Consider the following 20,039-nt stretch of genomic DNA (forward strand, 5'->3'; position numbering starts at 1 on the left):
ATTTGTATTGCAGTAGATTTTAGAGGCCCAACTAAGGTCAGTGCCCCATTATGGTAGGCATTATGCCTACACATGGTAAGAGACAGTCCTTCCCCCAAAGAATATACAAACAATAGACAAGACAAAGAATGAAGGGGAAATGGAGGCACAAAGACACGAAATAACTTGCCCAGGCAGGCCAGCAGCAAGCTTGGAACAGAACTCTGATCTCCTGAGTCCCAGTCTAATGCTCTGTCTGCTGGACAGCACAAATCAGTGTTTCAGATTTGTTTGCAGTACTTGTCTTTCGATACATAGTAGGCAGGGGCCTTTCTGTTACTTTATACATTGTTAGAGGATCTTTTCTGGCCAATTGGTGTTCCCTTTGCCCAGTTACGGTATAAAATTTCTGTCAGGGTTGATAATAAAATGCTCAAGCTCCATATTCTCTAGATCTGTCATATAGTCTATGGCATAGCCTGGTGTTTTAAGACAGCTTTGTCTGAAAAAACATTTTATCCCAGTATCTATTCTGGATGGAAATTGGACCTTCCTAAGAGAAGCACATTCAAACAGGTCATGGAACTAGAGTAACCTACAGAGGAGCCAAAAGATGCAGAGACAGGTTAGGACATTGCAAGGTGAGAGTATGGTGATACTGCAAAGAAAGGAAGAATCAGACTTTTTGTATGTCCAAATTAATTGGACTCCCACTGGTAGAACTGGGAGTAGAATTTGATCATTGAATTTTTTTGTGGGTTAAATGACATGAGTCATAAGTCAACAGGAGGAAGTTTTCACACGGGGAGTGCCTTATCACAGAAAGAATATGGACTCAGTCAGAAATGCTTCTTGTCTCTTTTTTCCCCCCCATCCCAGTATACAGAAGATGTATCACTGAAAATTGAACATATTAATGTAAATCTTAGCAATATAGTTTTGTTGGATGAAATCGGGAAGCAGAATCTTCTGAATTTCAGTTCCTCAGGGATAGATGGAATAAACTTTGCAGCGTATTTGACAGAGGTAAGACGATGATCTCAAATTTGGGAGGCCTTGCACATCTGAAAGAAAATGTAGTATATGTTTATCTTAAGAGACAAAACAATAAAGGCTGGTTCCCTGTGTGTGGGGTGGGGGGTGGGGGATGTTTAAGGAACACAATAAGTTGGGCAAAAACACTTAAACAAGTGCGCTTCTCAGAATTAGGCCCATAAATAACTTAATATTTAGGGAAAGTGTTAAGTTCATGTAACAGTAGTGCCATGATTTTAAAGTAATTGTAAATGCTGTAGTAATGTGAATTGTTGCTCCTATCTTTAGATCAATAAAAGTGTTACCAAAGTGGATCTTTTGTCATTTGCTAATGACTTGGAAGCAAGAGCAGACCAGTTGGTGAGTTTTATTTGAACAATGCAAAGAATATAAAATTGATGGCTGTTCAGTGCTAAAGGTTTTTCTTCTGTTATCTGGCATTCTTTGTAGTTTGTTGTTTAATCAGCATTTCGTCACAGTAAATATCCACCAGTCTGGATTTTATATGTGAATAAAGTCATTACTCCTCTCACACATGCACGCACCCTGCAATGTGGTAGATGGAGGTACATATGTAACTTTCATGTAGCATGTTGCCCCTTTAATATTACTCATTCTTACCCTTTGTATGCCACACACAAATCATTTCTGCCTCTGTTGCCTCAATTTTCATTTGACAGCATTTAGTATTTATTGCGGCTTTTTGTTTAAGAAATTGGCAAGTCCTGCTAACTCCATTACAATATTTTACATAAACACTGCTTATATTTTACAATCACAGTTGAAAGAGAAAGCTGACCCAAATCATGGTGGGGAAAGGCAGCTTGAATACATTCACCTGTTATATAGCGGATTTTGTTGTTTTTAGTAAACATTTATAGAGTTGTAGCTGCTAAGTGCCCTAGCTGGCACTGAGACGTCATTGTGTTAGGGGCCGTACAAACACACAAAAGGGATGGTACCTGCCCTAAAGGGCTTACAGTCTAAAGTTACAAACAGACAAAAGGGTAGCAGCTGTGGATGCAGCATACAAGCAAATTAATCTGGGGAAGAATTGGCATAGCTTTGTTAGCTAATATTGCACGTTTAGTTTTATGTTTTCATACGTAATTTTTTTTTAAATATGAAAATAGAATAGCCAGCAAGTATAACAATCAGAGCAAAACAATCAGTTGCCCTATGTATCGCGGACCTGCCATATGTATGCCCCTGTATAGTGGCAGAGGGCTGCCTCCTTGCAAAGAGGCAAGGAGAGTGGCATGGCGACCCCCTTTTTGTCTCCTAGAGGTAGTAACGGTTCCCTCTCCTTCTTCCCTGAGAGAGAGGAGTAGCAGCATGGTGTCCTGAATCCTTATCCCCGCTTGTTGGATCCATGGGCCAGGCCAGCTGCCCTCTTCTCTTCTTAGCACATATTCTCTGTTTAGGTGGTGTTGATGGGGAGGGGGACCCCAGAGCTGGAGTTTTGGAGTTAACAGCCATTAAGATGCATAGGATGGGTCAGACCTCGACTCAGGCAGATACCAGTGCTTTGGTTACACTGCATGTTTTCAAGCTTCTCTTTTGTAATCATGAGAACTAGAAACCATAGAGATTCTTCTGTCATTGTGTGACTTCAGGAGCTGGTGCCTTAAACACAGATCTGTTCTGTCCTCATCCAGCCCTGGTAACTGTTAGGATTTGGTTTGTATTTTTAGGGATGGCAAGATCAAGTTAGAACAAGAAAGTGGACAGAGCTGATAGGAATGGCTTCACACTAGATTTGAATTTGCAGTCCTGATTACATGACAGTAATGTGGTTCCTCATTGTATTCTGAAATTTCTGTTGACTTTTCAGTGACCATTTAACTCTGATTGTTCCTTTATCCGAGTCCTGTTTAAAACCATGTTACCTTAACTGAACCCTTTTTATACAAAATTTAGGAGATGAATGGTTGCCCCCAGACAATGTTGTATAGAAGCAACAAAAATATGTTATCTTTTCTGTTTGTACAGCTTCCAGAAGCACATGGCTACTGTATTTATCTTCATGAAACCCATGACAGTGCATTCATTATCCATTTAACAGCTAAAGAATTGCATTCCCATCGAATGACTAAAGAGGGAATTTTTTGTGAGCTAAAGTGGGACACCTCCAACACACTCTTAAGTCCCTCAGTCAAAGCTTTCAAACACACTCTTTTTCCCTAGAATTGCCCATGATAGGGGCTCTTTAATGGTAGACTCTACATACACCCATAAAATATATCAAATTTTGTGATATTTTTTTAAATGTTTAGTGGATGTTTTAAATAAAAAAATGAGAGAGAGAAAAGATCAAGTTGAGTAATGTAACGTGAAGCATGCAGTAATTAAATGCATGACTTGTCATTGTGAAAGTTTTTCCTTAGTGTGTATTTAGTACACCATGGTGATCCTGCTCAGTGTAATGGATGAAATAATTGATGAGACAGCATGGTATGTTAGAATCAATGCAGGGAGGCTAGATTGCTTTGAAATTGACACTGATGTCTAAGGATGTAATGTTTATGATCCCACACTGTTCCAGATAGTTTTGGATGTTTAAGTCCAGTTCATGATGATAAACCTTTAGAATTAATTGACCTTGAATTTGTGGCTTGTATTTTCTGACATCTTAAACAAAATTAACAGAATGTTTAGCACTGGGAAGTGTGTCTGGAATAAAAACATCCGCAAATTAAAGGGGGTGAAGTTTGGAGGAAGGCAACATAGTTTTGTTTGTGGGAGATTTTATATATGGGGACTTAGCTTATCTGGACAACTGTAGTTCAGGAGATGAACGAAACTACATTTTGCTAAACTCTTGCCAAAAGCAGTCAGTACATTAATCTGCTAGAATTGAGAATACAGAATGCTTTCTGACTGCTTACATTTCATGGTAAACAAGAACAATGAGAACGTATGTGGCAGGTCCTAACACTCATTCCTTCACTATCTGCTCTGCCACTACAGCAATTTGGTCTCTGTTTATTGTACAGTCTTCTGTTTCTGAATCCCTATATCACTTCCCTCTGAATGGTTGGGTTGGTTTTTTACAGGCCTTGCGATTCACTCTCTGTGTGTCAACAGTTAGCTGTCCTGCATGGGATCCTGGAGTGTCCTTAGGACATGAGATCCCTAGGACAGCTGAGATCCCTTAAGTTGTATGGCCTGTGTGTGCTCTCAGGATTGTTGTTGGCTCTGGCTTCTGAGCACCTTGAGATCTCCAGCCCCTTCAGGAATCCTTTGAATGTTGCTTTTACTTCCTAAGTCCTTAGGTAGCACAGGTTCTTGGGACATGTCTATATTATAAAAAAGATCTGCTTTCTTACATGACAGACTATTCTTTTGAATGACTGTTTATCTCTGATTGTTCCTTTATCCACGTCCTGTTTAAAACCATGTTACCTTTAACTGAACTCTTGAACTGAACTGAAAAAAGATCTGCTGCCAACGGGTTTGAATTTACAGCTCTGATTACATGACAGTAATGTGGTTCTTCATTATATTCTGAAATTTCTGTTGACTTTTCAGTGACTGTTTAGCTCCGATCATTCCTTTATTGTGTCCTGTTTAAAATGTTACCTTAACTGAGCCCTTTCTATTCATTCAAGCAATGGATGTAGCCGAACTGGTGCACAGCGCAGTTTCCTTGTACACACTTGCTCATTGCTCATGTTCGGCACTGGTTTTGCTGCACATATTGCTGACATCTGTTTTCAGCAATGGTTCTTGTTGTGGTGTGGACAAAGCTTTAGATGTATATGAATCACCTCCCTGTTCAAGAAGTGGCTATTGCTCATGGGCAGGGACTCCAGTTCTACCAGTCTTCATGGAAAGATTACTGCCTCTTTTCCCACTTGTCCCATTGACAAATAAGTTACTTTTTTTTTTTTTTTTTTTTTTTTTAAATAGACATCAATTGACCTCCTCTCTGCAGTGAAAGGAGAAACAGGCTAAGGTTAAAACAAATTTTCAGGCCTAGTCATCCAGCATGGGAGAGGAAAGTGAGATCTTGTTGTCATCCTCCTTATTTTGGTTGAAGGACTGAGATTTGAGTGGGGACAGAAAGGGTGACTTACTGGATGAATTAACCGACATGGTATTCATATGTTTACTCTGCAGTTAAAAACCCCTTGGCACAGAGTCTCAGGGCTCAGGCTGTGGGACTATGAGTGCAGTGTAGATGTTCAGGCTCGGGCTGGAACCCAGGCTGGGAGACCCATATCTTATCATGACTGGCCAATGTTTTGCTTAGTTCCAAGAAAGGTTATCTAAATAGAGGCAAGGTAATTTTTCCAGCTCCCTAGAATGAGATCCACAATGCATCAACTAATCCCATCTAATTGGTGCTGCCCTAGACTGATACAGATAAACTGAATCACACCACCATTGCATTTAAATGTGCAGGCCTTGATAAGTAAACATCCAGAACATTTGTTGACCTTGAGATAGGAGAGTCTAACTATTTGAAGTGACACAGATACACTGGGAAATGCCCCATGGTGGGAGTTAGCATACAATAGTGGGGAACATCCATGGGTATGTGTGATATCAGTGAGCTTTGTAGTTGTGCAAGACAAAATAGTAGTTGCATTGATTTGGAAAGTTAGGATCTTGGTTTGGTAGTTGGGGAAAAAGAACAAGTGTATATTAAATATAGGCTTCAATGCAGATTGGAAAAGATTCTAAGATTCTATAGCTTCCCGGTGGGGAGTGTTGGGAGCAAAAGCATACTTAGGACTGAGAGAAGCCTGCTGTGGATTTTAAGAGTCTGTACTGATGTTTAACAGCATATGTGTAAGAAGAACTGTGTATGTGTAAGGAATGGCAGAGAAATCATATTTGTGAGGACAAGAAAAGCTAAAATAAAAAGCTAGAAAATATCGGTTTGAACTAAAACTAAACCTGTACTGACAGAGGAGGAGAGTTAACATGAAAATGAGACGCTACATATGTATACGGAAAGATAACAAAAATTTATGAATAAGCTTTCGTGTAACAAAAGGAGGTTGAAGCTGTAATGCTGGGTGCTGTGATGACAGTCCTAATGAGCTTCCCTCTTGTAAGTAATTGATCGCTACTTGCTGAGTGTTTTGCCTTAATAAACAGTTGTTAGACTTATCTGTTAAGTGAATCTCAATCCAACACCATCCCGTGCAGCATCTGAGAAGCCGGACTCCAGCCTGAGCCTGCAATTTTATAGCACCGCAGCCCCAGCAAGCTGATCTGGGCCATATGCCACTGTACTGTGGGTCTTTTATTGCAATGCAGACTTACCTTTTTTTAGGTCTAGAAATTGACTGCAAACTCTAATTTTCCTGACCTTTTAGTGAAGCCACTAAAGAGGAAAAAGCATAGGTGTAAATATTTTTTCCCCATGCCAGAATCACTCAAAGATTATATCCTTTCTGAATGGAAATACCTCAAAAAATCAATTGGCTCTGATTAAAATTGTGCATAGTTTAATAAGACAAGATGTCCCTAAATCTGTACCAATCCTGCATGTAGATGTTTTGGTTTAATCTGTGAATGAAAAATTATAATCCCAGTGGAGGGCACCATTGCACCTTGAGAGACAGTGGATAAATAACTAGCGCTTTCACTTAATAAGATCAGTCATTCTTAATGAGCCAGACATTAGAGCAAAAAGGGTCAGGTTATCCTGTCCCTTTGATATTGAGAAGAAAATTGCTAACATAGAATGAATTTTCACATAGTGCATTATTGAATTTGTACAGATATTCTAACACTTCTCTGGCTACATTAGAATTGCACATTAGTTTCAGTTACTGAGATTTCTACTATATTTATGGTGTTTTCCCTGTGTTGTAGCATTTCTAATGCCATATCATATTGCTCACTTCAGTTTGCTTTGCAAAATATGAGCAGAATGTTCATGCTGTCATTGATTGATTGCTAATGCAAATTTCCTTGTTTTGCTTGAAAGAGTCTTGACGCTTTAAAAAATATCACTTTAAAAAAAATCTACTGATCAGCGAACTGAATTACTATATTTATATTTGCAGCCCAAAGGAGCACTGGAAAATGCCTTAAAAGGACATGCAAACAGTATTCGAATGATTCATAACCAACAAGTTGTTCCACTGGAGCAAGCTATGGTAAAATATTAAAAAGTGTTGTCCTGTGAACATATATAGTTATATTAAAATATAGATATATATTACAAAACCAGATTAGAAAATCAACAATTTATAGTGCAACTAAGGACTTTTTGTGCAAATTCTATATTAGATTTTAGTTTTATGTATTTATATTTCCAAAATATGCACATCTTCATTTTTATGTAATTTAAAGGATAATCAGATACATATATAACACACACATTTCATTATCTTTATTAGTAGTATTGCATAATATTGTGAAAAGCAAACTTTTCTTTACCCTTTTATTTTCCACTTTTACATGTACAATTTTATAGAAATGCAGTAGAACAAAAATTCTAACTTTGCAATATTTATTTTTCTTTTTGCACTTCATGTTGGGCAAAAAAAATAGTGGTAATTTTCATTTGTTCAATGGTTAGTTTTACTTTCTGGGTTTGGTGGTATTGGAAATCCTACAGGGTAATGTTTACAGCCAAAGAAAAATCTTCCTTGACTTTTCAAAAGATATGGAAATGTTTCTTCTAACCAATTTTGCAGGCACTTTTTTGTAAAAGACTAGCAAGCTCAAACCACAACTCCACTAGATGTCAATGTTTCTCTATATATTCTGCTCTATTCTCTATCTATGTTTTTCAGCTTATACTGTTTTAGTGTCTAATGGCCCAGTTCTCTTAGGTGATGAACATCTCCTGGAAAGTGCTGAGGAACTGTCTGAAATAATTGGGGATCGGGGAACTCAACATCTTCCAAGGGGCTTTCAGTACCTCACAGGACTGGACCTTAATTTAGCAGTTCATACATACATTTCTATACAGAACTATATTTCTGTCCCTATGTTCCTCTTATAGAGACGTATTAGGTTCTCTGTTTGTCTGTTGATCCTTCACTGTTTCTCTTCTAATTAACTCTTAATTATTCTCATCTTTTTTCTTTTTCCAAAACTGACTGTCAAGAAATATGTAAAAGCTAGGGTAAGTGATTTTCCTTTCCAAAACTAAAATAATGTGTTATGCACAATGAGCTTTAATTTTAACTATTCTCCCTTATCCCCAAATAAATGATATCCAGTTTTATTGCTATGAACTCTAGTTATATTTGAAGTCTTCTAATACATAGTATACTTGCTCTGTGCTTTAAGAAAAATATTGTTTCCTTCCGAGAGCCTCTATTAGACATTGGCTGCTTGTTCCATTAGCATGCACTCAGTTCTTAGCTAATGAAACTAGGTTGCACCCATTAATATTCATGTATATGAAGTATTATTATTGGTTCTGATTCTCTATTTAGGTGATTTGTTCTTATAAATATACATTGTATTAAAGCAAGAGGATTCTTACTTGTATAAATTCTTTTCTTTTAATCAGAGCACTTTATATCAGAGCATTCGATTACTGCAAAGGACATCATCTGAACTTACGGTAGGTTAGTCTTTCTGGCAATAAGAATGTATGTTATTTTTTTACTTTAAATCTACCGTACCACAAGCATACAGGACATAGCATTTACAACATTTTTATTTTGCTAACTTTTCAGGGGCAGAAAGAGAATGTAATATTTAGAGCTGGGGAGTAGGGATGGAATCCACAAAGGTACTTAGGCAACTAAGTCCCATTTTTAGGCACGCCTGTGATCCATAAAACTCCTTCTTGGCTGCTGCTCAACCATGTAGGTATCTAAATTCACGTGGCTCCCAATTTTTACCTCTGGGCATGTGCGTGCAGCCTCACTGAAGGTGTCCAGACACCTAATAGCAGTTCACAAGCCTGAAAAATAGGCATTAGGTTGCCTATGTCATGTGTGAGGCCCAGTCTGGTAGGTGGCCTCTGAGGCCCTTCTGGTGAGTTGACGCAAAACAGTATCAGAGAGGGGAAAGGAGGAGGACCTCCCTCAGAACGTTTTAATACAGTTAGGGAACTCACCTGTGATAATGGAGACCCCCCCCAGTTCACGTTTCTCCCCCCTTTCCTGAAGTGGAGAAGGGATTTGAACTGGGATCTGCCACTTCTCAGGTGAGTGCCCTAGCCCCTGCGCTATTCTGATGGTGGGACTCCCTCAATCTTCCCTACTGAAGTTATTCCACTTTCATTAAACAACTGAATAATTAAATATTAATTGAAGCAGTGAAAGAGTTGTTTTGTTTTGGACCCCACATGCAACATAGGCAACCAAAACACCCGGTTCATGGATTGCCAGCAGAGATGGGCGCCAGGCTTACCACTCACCCTTCTGGTTGGCACCTCCCATTAGTTAGCTTAGTTAATACCCTGCCTTGTGCACTGGCTTTGTGTATCACAGTCTAATGCACCTACAGCTTCCCATTCATTGTATTGGGAGCGTAGGCAACTAACTCGGGCTGTGTGTATCACAGTGTTGTTCCTTTTCTTTCTAGATGCCTAAAAAGTTAGGCATTGTGATTCTCAGTCTTGCAATGGCCAAGTCCCTTTGTGGGACTGTGCCAAGCAGTGTGAAGGGCTGGGTTCTAGTCTAGGGAGCTCTAGATGCCTTGGTTTCCCCATCTGTCACATTTCCCTCTTGTAAAGCACTTGATGTGCTAAGATCACTGTGTTTACTGTTAATGTAGGTAGTGATAGTGCCCAGGAAGCAGCCACAAATCAAGAAACACTTTGTGGCTATTTTTTAAACAGACAATTGGAAAGTTTTAATTCTCACTTGGTAAAATAATTTCAGTACAATTTTTACATGCTGTGGTTTTCATGTTATTCAGCAGCTTGCTTTTACTCTGAGTCATTGAGGTAGGACTACCTGCCTTCTCTGTATTTAAAAAAGAAAAGAAAAAAATTAGCCCATGCATGTGCTTAATGAAATGATATCCACGGTCTCGTTAATGTTGGATGTCTCTTCCTCTGGCACAATGTGTCCACCTGGTCCCCTGACTTATTCCTGCAACTTCAGCCAAATTGCAGGAAGCTTGAGCTTGAGAAGGGCTTCCCTAAGGCAGTCCACCTGCCTCCCTTCTCCATAGCAGCTAGTGCTTGCACAGCGCTGAGAGCAGCTGCCTTAATGCTCTGCTAGTCTGAAGAGAATCAGCAACAGACTGGAGAGTCCTTCTGGCAGCAGCCTTCCCTGTCACCACCAGCCTGTCTTAGCTCCTGTAGCAACAGTCCAGCCCAAGTAGCACTAGTGCATTTATGCTCCTTATCTACTTCAGTTCTTCTTGCCATCTTTACACCCACGCATGGCATGGCATGGCAGCAAATAGGCTGCAGGAAATCCATTCAGAATATGTATGCCCTGGACCTGGATGGGCAGGTAAGAGGGGCTGGTGAGAATGTGAGGCTGCTGTGGGGAAGGAACAGAAGCTTAGATGCTTTTCTGAAATGCACCTAGAGTGTAAGGCTGTGAGTACATCATCCTTTGTGTGTATTAGGGAGATGTCAGGGTTTTTTTTTTATAATGAAAAGCTGTCTGGTTTTAAAAAAGCAACCAAAATGTTTCAGGTGGATTAACAGTCTACATCAGTGGCTCTCAACCTTCCCAGGCTACTGTACCTCTTTCAGGAGTCTGATTTGTCTTGTGTACCCCCAAGTTTCACCTCACTTAAAAACTACTTGTTTACACAATCAGACATAAAAATACAAATGTCACAGCACACTGTAACTGAAAAATTGCTTACATTCTCATTTTTACCATATAATCCTAAAAGAAATCAATTGGAATATAAATATTGTACTTACATTTCAGTGCATATACAGCGTATAAACAAGACACTGTCCGTTTGAAATTTTAGTTTGTACTGACTTTGTTAGTGCTTTTTATGTAGCCTGTCGTAAAATCAGGGGAATATCTAGGTGAGTTCTACCCCCTGGAAGACCTCTGCATACCCCCGGGGCTATGCGTACCTGTGGTTGAGAACCATCGTTCTACGTGGTAGTCTACAGCTGAGATATTATTTGGCCCTGTGCTCCCTTCCACAGGCGTACTTCTGCCACGATAGTGTGTGCGCTAAATTATTTTCTGAAGCAAGACTTTGCTTATCTTTAGCTTTATAGTGCATGGCTGTTACTGTGGGGATTCAGGTGGTGACTGAATGTTCCAGGAGATGAGAATTTCTACTGGTAAGGGAAGGAAAGAAAGGAAGGGGCAACCTGCTGTAGAAGTATGAAAGAGAGTACAAGAGAGGCTGCTGTCTAACTATAGAGGTGCCTGCCTCTAACAGTGGTGAGCGAGTCTACGTTGGTGTAGAATCAATCCTTACGCCTTAGGGGTGGCAGGACACTATTGTACTCATCATATTGAGAGTGACACATTCTTCAGATTTTAGTGTTATCGGGAGAATGATATTTGTCTGCCTATAGAAAGGGCTCAAAATACAATATCAGCGGTGCCATGATAACAGCTTTTGAACCGTCTTGGCTCTATTATGTACATTTTTTTTTCCAGGTAAAAGTAAAACATGTGATTAGTGCTGTTGATGCTGCTCAGCTTCTCATAAACAACAATGCTTCACTGGTTATCATCCAGGTAAACTTTCTTCGGTTGAAATAGGTTTAATGAATTTATGGTGCAGGAGAGGTTTTATGTGAGGGGATTGGTTGATTGTGTGTTTGTTTTTTAGGAAACTAAAAAGTACATGGATATGATTATAGGCTACTTCGAGCAATATGTTGAGTGGGTCAAGGAGTCGGTAAGGTGCATTTACAACATTGGGGGAGCTACTTTAAAATATGGCAAAGCATGTAAAGAATCTAAAATTGAAAGACTTATTCTATTTAAAGTGTGCATTTACCATTTGTGTTCAGTATGGGGGGGGGGGGGAGTGCAAATTGTTATAGTGTATTTATTATGAACAGAGTTTCATTATATTTTAAGTAGAATGGAAGCAATGGGTTGTTTCAGTGCATAGCAATGTGCAAAATGCAATTCTCATTATAGTGATGTTTCTCTAGGGGGCAAGTGGCAGAGGTACCATTTGTAATTCTCTCCCACTGAGCCTGCCTCTGTTTTATTTATTTTTGCTCACCCTATTCTTGAAGAAAGGAAAAATAAATTTAATAATTCTACTGAGGAAAGTGAGTTAATTCTTCAAGGCATGATGTGCACTCTGGGGATAGAATACATTGCAGGAATTTGCTTGGGGGAGGAGGGAACACGCCTCGGTAAATGACACATAAAGCTTGTACCAGGTATTGCAGGGTTCTTTTAATAAACATTAAAAACACTGTTCATCTGTTGTAGATAACCATGGAGGTAGCAGCATGCAAGCCTATTGCCAACGTGATAGACACTGCAGTAGATATTTTTTTATGCAGCTATGTAATTGATTCTGTGGTAAGAAATATTTCCCATTCTTCAATACTAGAGCCTTAAATGGGGAATTCTTGCTTGTACTTCCACCAAACTGCGAACATAAATCTCTGCATTTCATCCTTTGACTAAGCTGTTCTGCTGAGGGAGCTTGTCTAAATCTTGAGATTGGCCAAAGAGGAAGTGTTCTGATCTGGATTAGATTTAGTTTAGAGTATGGAGTTCAGGACTGAAATCAAACCAAGGCTGGAATTTCAATACATTCCCATGAAATTTGTCCCAAAATGGCAGAAATCCTGCAAAATCAGCTGTTCTTATGAGATTTTTCCCAACTTGAATATGAAAAGAGAGCAATTCTCATTCTGGATCTGACTTTGAATCAGAACTTTATTGGAAGAGGTTCTGCTCTGGGGACTTAAATCTGAACTCCCCTGAAATTCAAAAGGGTTTGGATCTGAAGTTCCAGGTTTGACCCAAATCTGCTCTGAGAATATAAGAATAATGAAAGTACGGAGGGAAAAAATTCCACAAGCATCTTTGCTGGAATCTAGAAAATTTGAATGAGGAAAATGAACTTTTTTCAGATGGCCTGCAGAAAACAAATCTTGATTCATTCGTGTACAGAGGAGACCTTCATTCTGGCTGGTAGCATTATGAGGTTCTATTTGGCATTTTCTAACCTCCGAGGAGCCCGAAAAGTTGGCTGTGTGTATTAAAAGAAACCAAACATCTGTAAACAGCCTAAAACATCCTCCACCAATTCTTTTTTTTCCTCAATCAGTCTGAACCAAGAAATAATCAAAACTTATATACAAGAACCTCCTCTAATTTTCTGAAAGCAAGTCAAAAGCACCATAATCCTGCTAATACTAAATTCTGAAACCTGCCGTCCAGCCAGAACCAACTCGAAACCACCTCGTAACACAAAGAAACTGCAGAACCTCTTTCTTCTATGCTGCAGAAACAGTGTAGGAAAAATACCACTCACCAAATCAGTTAACTCTGGATGGGTCAAAATCTTTCATGATGAAAGATCTCAGCTGGGCACACATACAAGTCAAAACTGCTTCCAGCCCATAGGAATCAGGTTTAAAATATCATTTTAACAGTTGGAGACAACTCAACTAATCTGTGCACTAATGAAATTATTCTCACAGTTCTGAACTGCAGCTGCCAAATCAGAAACTACCTCTAAAGTGCTGAAAACTCAGCTCGCTAGAGGGAACATGAATAAGGCTACTACTGTGAAATATCAAGGCAGGAAAAAACATGGCTAGCGGGTTCATCTCTAGGGACCCAAAATATCTTCAAACTTGGAGTTGGCTGGTTGAGTAGTAATGTTCTGCTGATGGCCAAACAATTGATCATTCATGGTAACCTCTTATTACAGGGAAAGGTCCTGCAGTGCAGCAGACCATGCCAATGACTTCTGCTGTGTGCTTTCAGAAACAACATAATTAACAATCAAGCAGTTATAAGGGTAGTGACTTCAGTGGGGTGCTACTAAATGAAAGCCAGTTTACAACTCAAGTCTCTAAGAGGGGGTTCATTTCTAGGAAATGCAAAATGAACTAGCAGTGGTTTAAAGCACACTGATAGTGTTTTATTGAATGTCATTTTCTGGATTTTTGTCTTGTTCTAGAATACCTTCTGGTTTGGTTTGGGAGGCTGTTCAATATTTTTAATTCCTGCCATAATTTGTGCTGTAAAACTATCCAAATACTATCGTAGAATGGATACGGAGGATGTGTATGACGAGTAAGTATGTAATCTTAAAAAGGTTAAAAAGAAAATGAATACAAATACTTTCTCACACAACACAGTATTTCACATGAGATATATGGTGCATTGTTTAAACCTTCACTGTTGGAAAAATGAGCACCAGGGTATATTCTGAAAGAGTACAAATGTGAGCCCTGTTCCCACAATGTGCTCGGCACAGGTGGGCCTCCATATCTTGCATTGATTCCAGTGGGGCTCTGTACAGATGTAGCAGTTTGCCTTTGAGAAGCTCTTTGCAGGTTCAGGGCTTTGGAACTTCTTACAACCTTTATTTAAAAATATTCCCAATTGCAGGTAGATCATCTTTGCTCAATTATAACATTAAGATAAATTGTGCCTGCTTTGTAGTTTCCTTGTGTTAATTCTTTGCTTCCTTTTGCTTAATATCCTGATTGTCCCTAACCAGTCTTTCCTTTTTCACTTGCAGTTCCTCTGTCTCAGGGACTTGGCATTTTACTTTATGATAACTGTTTTTACTTATTTTCACTTTTCATTTTTACTATTTTTCCTACTCTTTATTTTAGCTGTTGTTCAGTAAGCCCATGCACTACGTCTTTTCAAAAATTTTATTTCACATCAGTCAATTTACATTGTACATTTACAAATAACTAGAGCAGCAGCAAAACATGTAGTGCTAAGACAAATGTTCACTTACATGTATGCTTAAGTTGATTTGGTTCTCCTTTTTTATATTTTTTAGTGTTGAAACTATACCCATGAAAAAGTAAGACACTTTTACTGATATTTGTTAAAATTATTTTACTAAGGTATGAGGGTTTATATTTAAAATGTAATTCTTTACTATAAAAAAATAACGTTTTGGTTTAATTACATTTTATAATGTAAGTTAGGGTACAACTGAACATAAGTTGAAATTTGGAACATGCTAAAATAAGATTTGATAGAATTATTTGATATTATACAGTATCAATAACTCTGAAGGTTGCAAAATAAAGAATACTGTCTAATGAAGAGATGCAACTTATTTTTACATGCAATACCATCATTCATTACATGTCTTTATAGTCATTTTGTACATACTGCGTCCTATAGTTAACATAGTCTTTTTTGGTGTATTTATTTTGTTACAGTATGGAAAATGGTAATAATGGTTATCATAAAGAGCATTTATATGGTATACACAATCCTGTTATGACAAGGTAAACCAAGTCTGAAACTGCATGCCTTCCCATTTCCTCACTTAGCACATTGTCATAAGCAGCTATCCAATTTTCTGCATGTTCTGAAGTGAATTGTTTAATTTTCTATCTGCTTTTTGCATGGTTGCTCACTATAACAAATGCTATATGTTTAATTTTTTTGAATATGCCGACATAGCCATAGATATTGTAATAGTATCTGGTTATTTAACTATGGAATTTTATAAGCTTAAAAACCTCATAATTCCATATTACTTGGACATGGTGATGCTAAAATGGTAATGTTATTAAAACGCTCAGTATAGCAATTGAAAGACTGTGGGGTGCATGTTCACTTTCCTGTCTCTTTTTCATGCTTACATAAAGGTCCAAAAGGCCAGTTATAAATTGATACCCAATGCCATTTTGATTGTAACCCAGGGTATTAATAGATGATTCCTTTTTAAATTCTAGTTTGTTTTTTAGAATTTTTTTTCATGAGAATGCATGGAAGTAGGCTGCATAAAACAAGCAGGACTAAAAATTTTAAGGATGAAGATGAAACATCAAAAAAACTCATATTTTATAAAAACAATGAGTAGCTATAGTAACCTCCCAAATTAACATAATGTTTAATTGCTCAGTAGTCCCTCCAAGCTGTGTACCTGTGCCCCTTGGTGCAGCTTTTTAAACAGCTGAGGAGAGGTAAAGTTTGTTATGTGCAAGCAGCAAATGGGCTAGGGTCTACGGAAGGGATGGAGGGGAAGATGGATGTTACTGCATCTATGAAATAAGTCTGATCTTACGTGGTCAAATAATTGAGTCACAAGTCTGGAAAACAGAATGTGTGGTTCTTTTCATGACTCTGCTATTCACTTGATGTGAGATAGTGGTAAGTCACTTAACCTGGGATTCCCATTCTGTAAAACTGGGATACTATCCATCTCAGAGGACAATAGTGAGACTTGATTAATTGGCTTTGTAGTGTACTTATGAGTTCCTCGAATGAGAAGCTATATAAATAATTGATGACAAAAATAAGAAAAAGTGAGCCACACAACTTTTTTTTTGACAATATAACACATTTAGATTGAATGTTTGGTAGACAATTAATTGTTATTGCTCTCTGGGTCATGGATGAGGTGCTGTATGTTGATGGGGCTTGAGGTTGAAATTTTGACAGCTCTCAGGGTCACATCAGTTGAGTAAAAGTCTATTTTCATTTATTATTTTATTAACCAAGTATCTTCCCTATGCTTCCTTTTAGAAGAAGTATTTCCTAACAGTGGTTTTAGTGGTGTTATGATGGTCAGTATTTTGACATAGTCTATATCTCACTGTAGACTTTTGTGACACCCCAAATTAATGTACAAGGTATTTGATTCCAAAGTCAACTCCAATGGCACATAAGAGAACTTTCACATTAAAGACTTGTGATATTTTCCATGAGTGGGAACCAATAATCATACAGACTTTAGATATCACTTTCTGATCTTTGGAATTTTTTTAATACTGATTTTCACATTCTTGAGCTGCATGGCACATTATTTGTGTGGTACTTTAAATTTTTTTAAAAGGAAAGCCATGTTCAGTGACGGATCAATAATACAACAAGATATTAATAAATAATTAACATAAAATGATGAAAAACATAATGATAAATCATTAACATAAAATAGTTCTGTTAAATGAAAGCACACTAGCTTTCCACATGGAGAAACACACATTAAGGACTAGATTCTGATTTCAATTGTTCTAATGTCAATGAAGCTACTCTGGATTGACCCACCATAACTGACATTAGAATTTATTCTCAATTGCTGCTTCCTTTTGACGTTTTCATACCTGAGAGAGAGTTTGGAACTGCCTCAGGGCTACCACAATCCAGGACTACCACACTAATAGATTCTTGTTTTCCATTCTTAACTGCACCAACCACTTTCATGTTTTTTGCTACTTTGCTTTTTCTCAGTTCTTACAGATCTTTTTAGTTTGCTATAAGTATTTGTAGCATCTTTGAATGAGATTGTTAGCAATTTAACCATATCATTTCAAAGTGACAGAAATAGGAAGCCTACCCTTTTGCATCTGCAGTGTTACAGATGCAAGTAATTGCAGGTTGCAGTTGCATTTAGACATCTACCTGATAATTTTCCCCTGATAAGGTAGGTAGAAATCTAAATAAAAATCAAATGCAACTGTAATTATTTGTGTGAGCAAAATGGAAGGTTAGATTAAGACCTTTTTCTAAGTCAGGTCTACAGTGTCGAATTGATTATCTGAGTATTTCTGTACATCGCAAAACAAGTTTTGGGTTTGTTTTGTTTTTTTGTTTTTTGGTTTTTTTTAAAGAGACTGCTATATAATGAAACTAAACCCATTTTCTGTAATTAAAAACTTCAGTTCAGTAACTGGCCAGAAGACCCAGGACTTATTTATGGAGCACTTACATGTTTCAGAGACAGGCATGATTGATGGTCATACTATTGACAGCTGACAGTACCACACGTAGTTATGAAGGTAGTATATTCAATCCTTTTGTTGGAAACAGAAAAATATATTTCTGTGTTCTCTCTAGCTCTGTGGAACAGTGGTAGCAGATACTGGAAACATCTGGGTAAGTAATAAGCTTTTAAAATGATTTCAAAATACCCAGCACATCCTCCCATTTTAAAAAATTGCTTCTTAAAATGTAAAAGAACAAAGACATGTACACTTATAATAGCATGATTGTTAGAAGGGTAAAGAAGCTTGTCTGAAACACCCATGACTTTCATATGAAGACCATGTATGTATAATGTTCTATCTGAATTTTATTGTAATGCTACCTCAATCAAGTTTTTTCTGATATTTTTCTTGTGATCTATTTTTAGCCTATAGAAATGAGGCTCAAGATTCTTCTACAGGAAAACAGGAAATTATTCCAGCCATATTGGGATCTGACTTCATCATCCAAATCCCAACCCACTTGTGCTATGTGGCTTGTCCAGTGAATCAGTCTTGAATCAAGAAAACGTTGTTTAATGTTATGCCATTAATGATTGTACAAAATACCAGAGCACTTCCTCTTGTTCAAGACTTGAACTAAAGTGGTTTCTGTTTTTTACTTTTTTTACACAGGGGTTTCTATCTCACATCACAATATGTACATTAATGTGGCTTACACAGATTTTACTTAAAGTTAAATGCCCTACCATGATTATACAAGTTCTTACGTTACCGTTTTGTTGGGAATGTATGAAATACAATATATACACATTTGCATAAAGAATACATTTTGTATACAGAGTCTTTTGTATATACATTTTCTTAAAGCTTAAGTGTTTAGCTAAGTTTTTGATATTGTATAATATACTTCACAAATGAATTTACCAGCATGATCAGTGTCGACTTTTTGGTGCTCTTGGACGACCACTTTGGACTGAACTTTAAATATATGGGATCTGCAGTGTCTCCTGTGTCTCTTAAAAATTAATTCAGTTGAAGCTTTTTCTCTCTTTTTTGAGTTATTTCATATGTGATGATTTTTAAAGTGTAGATCTAAAAAGGCATTTTCTGATAAATTCGTTTAAAATTACAACTTCTGTGTATGTGACAGGAGCTCCCTGCAGTTTGAGTAATATTCTAATAGTGCATGAGATGTCAAAGTTGATAATTTTTAGAACACTTCATCCCCAGCCCAAATTCCTAATAAACATCAGTTGTTCTTTAAACAGGCAGTGATTATATTTTTGCTAACTAATTTTTAAATTTAGCTTTCTAGATAGGAATTTGAACACTTCTAGGAGGTTGTTCTATATCGCTGTAGTTCAGGGGATTGCGTTGAATTTAGACATGGCAGTTGTGTTGTTGGGTTATATGACATCATAAATCCATAAATGTCTACACTACAAAAATAAAGCACAGAGGATAGGGAAGATGGAAGAACTGGGTATCTTGAACTAAAGAGGAAACTGATTATATACCAATATTCTTAAGTATGTTTCCAGAAAGGTTAATTTATCTTAAAATAAGAGTAATCCCAACAACCTTTGAAAACATAAAACAAAACAAAACTGGTATCGCTGTTTAATCTGGAATAACTTTGTAAGATTTTCATTCTTTGGTCAGAAATGTAGCATATGTGTGTGTATATATACATGTTCATAATTGTAGATTTAAAAAGTTTATTTTTAATTTGAGAAAATTTTCCCAAGCCATTTAAATAAAAAAAAGAACTTGGTTAACTAATGTGTCTTTGATTAATAAATAACTATTTTATTTCATTTTAAGTGTGTTTTGAGAGGTGTAGGAGGTGCACTGGGTTAAAACATGGGCTGAGATCACACTGGAAAATGGATTTTGTTCTCCTTACAAAAACTGCTCTACTGTGGGGCTTCACTGACCATGTTGGCTCCAAGCAAGATGAGAAACCCAGAAATGGACTGAGAAAGATTGGATTACACAGCCAAACTGGAAAAGCTCTTTAAACCCCTGGCCACACTAGGTATGTCTACACAGCAAAGAAAAACCTGTGGCTGGTTCATGCCAGCTGGCTCGAGCTCAGGCCGTGGGGCTGTTCCATTGCTGTGTAAACTTCCAGGCCAGAGCTGAAGTCTGGGCTCTGGGACTTTGTGCGGTGGGAGGGTCCCAGAGCTTGGGCCCCAGCCCGAGCCCAGAAGTCCACACAGCAATAAAGCAACCTGAGCCCTGTGAGCTCGAGTTGGCTGGCACG

General features: G+C 37.8%; 1 protein-coding gene across 9 annotated transcripts in view; it reads left to right on the forward strand.

The window, feature by feature from the left end:
• The window catches only part of PROM1 (prominin 1), a 72,429-nt gene extending 52,874 nt beyond the window's left edge, over window positions 1–19,555 (forward strand). For 2 of the 9 annotated variants that reach the window (XM_067530299.1, XM_067530302.1), the window contains 13 exons: window positions 859–1,005; window positions 1,303–1,374; window positions 7,041–7,131; window positions 8,082–8,110; window positions 8,504–8,557; window positions 11,541–11,621; window positions 11,716–11,784; window positions 12,336–12,428; window positions 14,047–14,162; window positions 14,887–14,910; window positions 15,278–15,346; window positions 17,904–17,942; window positions 18,199–19,555. In XM_067530299.1, the coding sequence (XP_067386400.1) occupies window positions 859–1,005; window positions 1,303–1,374; window positions 7,041–7,131; window positions 8,082–8,110; window positions 8,504–8,557; window positions 11,541–11,621; window positions 11,716–11,784; window positions 12,336–12,428; window positions 14,047–14,162; window positions 14,887–14,910; window positions 15,278–15,346; window positions 17,904–17,922 (864 nt within the window). In that variant the 3' untranslated portion in view covers window positions 17,923–17,942; window positions 18,199–19,555. Of the gene's footprint in view, window positions 1–858; window positions 1,006–1,302; window positions 1,375–7,040; window positions 7,134–8,081; window positions 8,111–8,503; window positions 8,558–11,540; window positions 11,622–11,715; window positions 11,785–12,335; window positions 12,429–14,046; window positions 14,163–14,886; window positions 14,911–15,277; window positions 15,347–17,903; window positions 17,943–18,198 lie in introns of all 9 variants that reach the window. The other 7 variants (XM_067530301.1, XM_067530303.1, XM_067530306.1 and 4 more) reach the window with 5 other exon arrangements.
• Window positions 19,556–20,039: the final 484 nt, after the last annotated feature.

This window comes from Emydura macquarii, unplaced genomic scaffold (genome assembly GCF_026122565.2).
Source record: "Emydura macquarii macquarii isolate MOO-44397 ecotype Brisbane River unplaced genomic scaffold, CSIRO-AGI_Emac_v2 contig_3062, whole genome shotgun sequence".
In the NCBI taxonomy this organism is placed as follows: domain Eukaryota; kingdom Metazoa; phylum Chordata; order Testudines; family Chelidae; genus Emydura; species Emydura macquarii.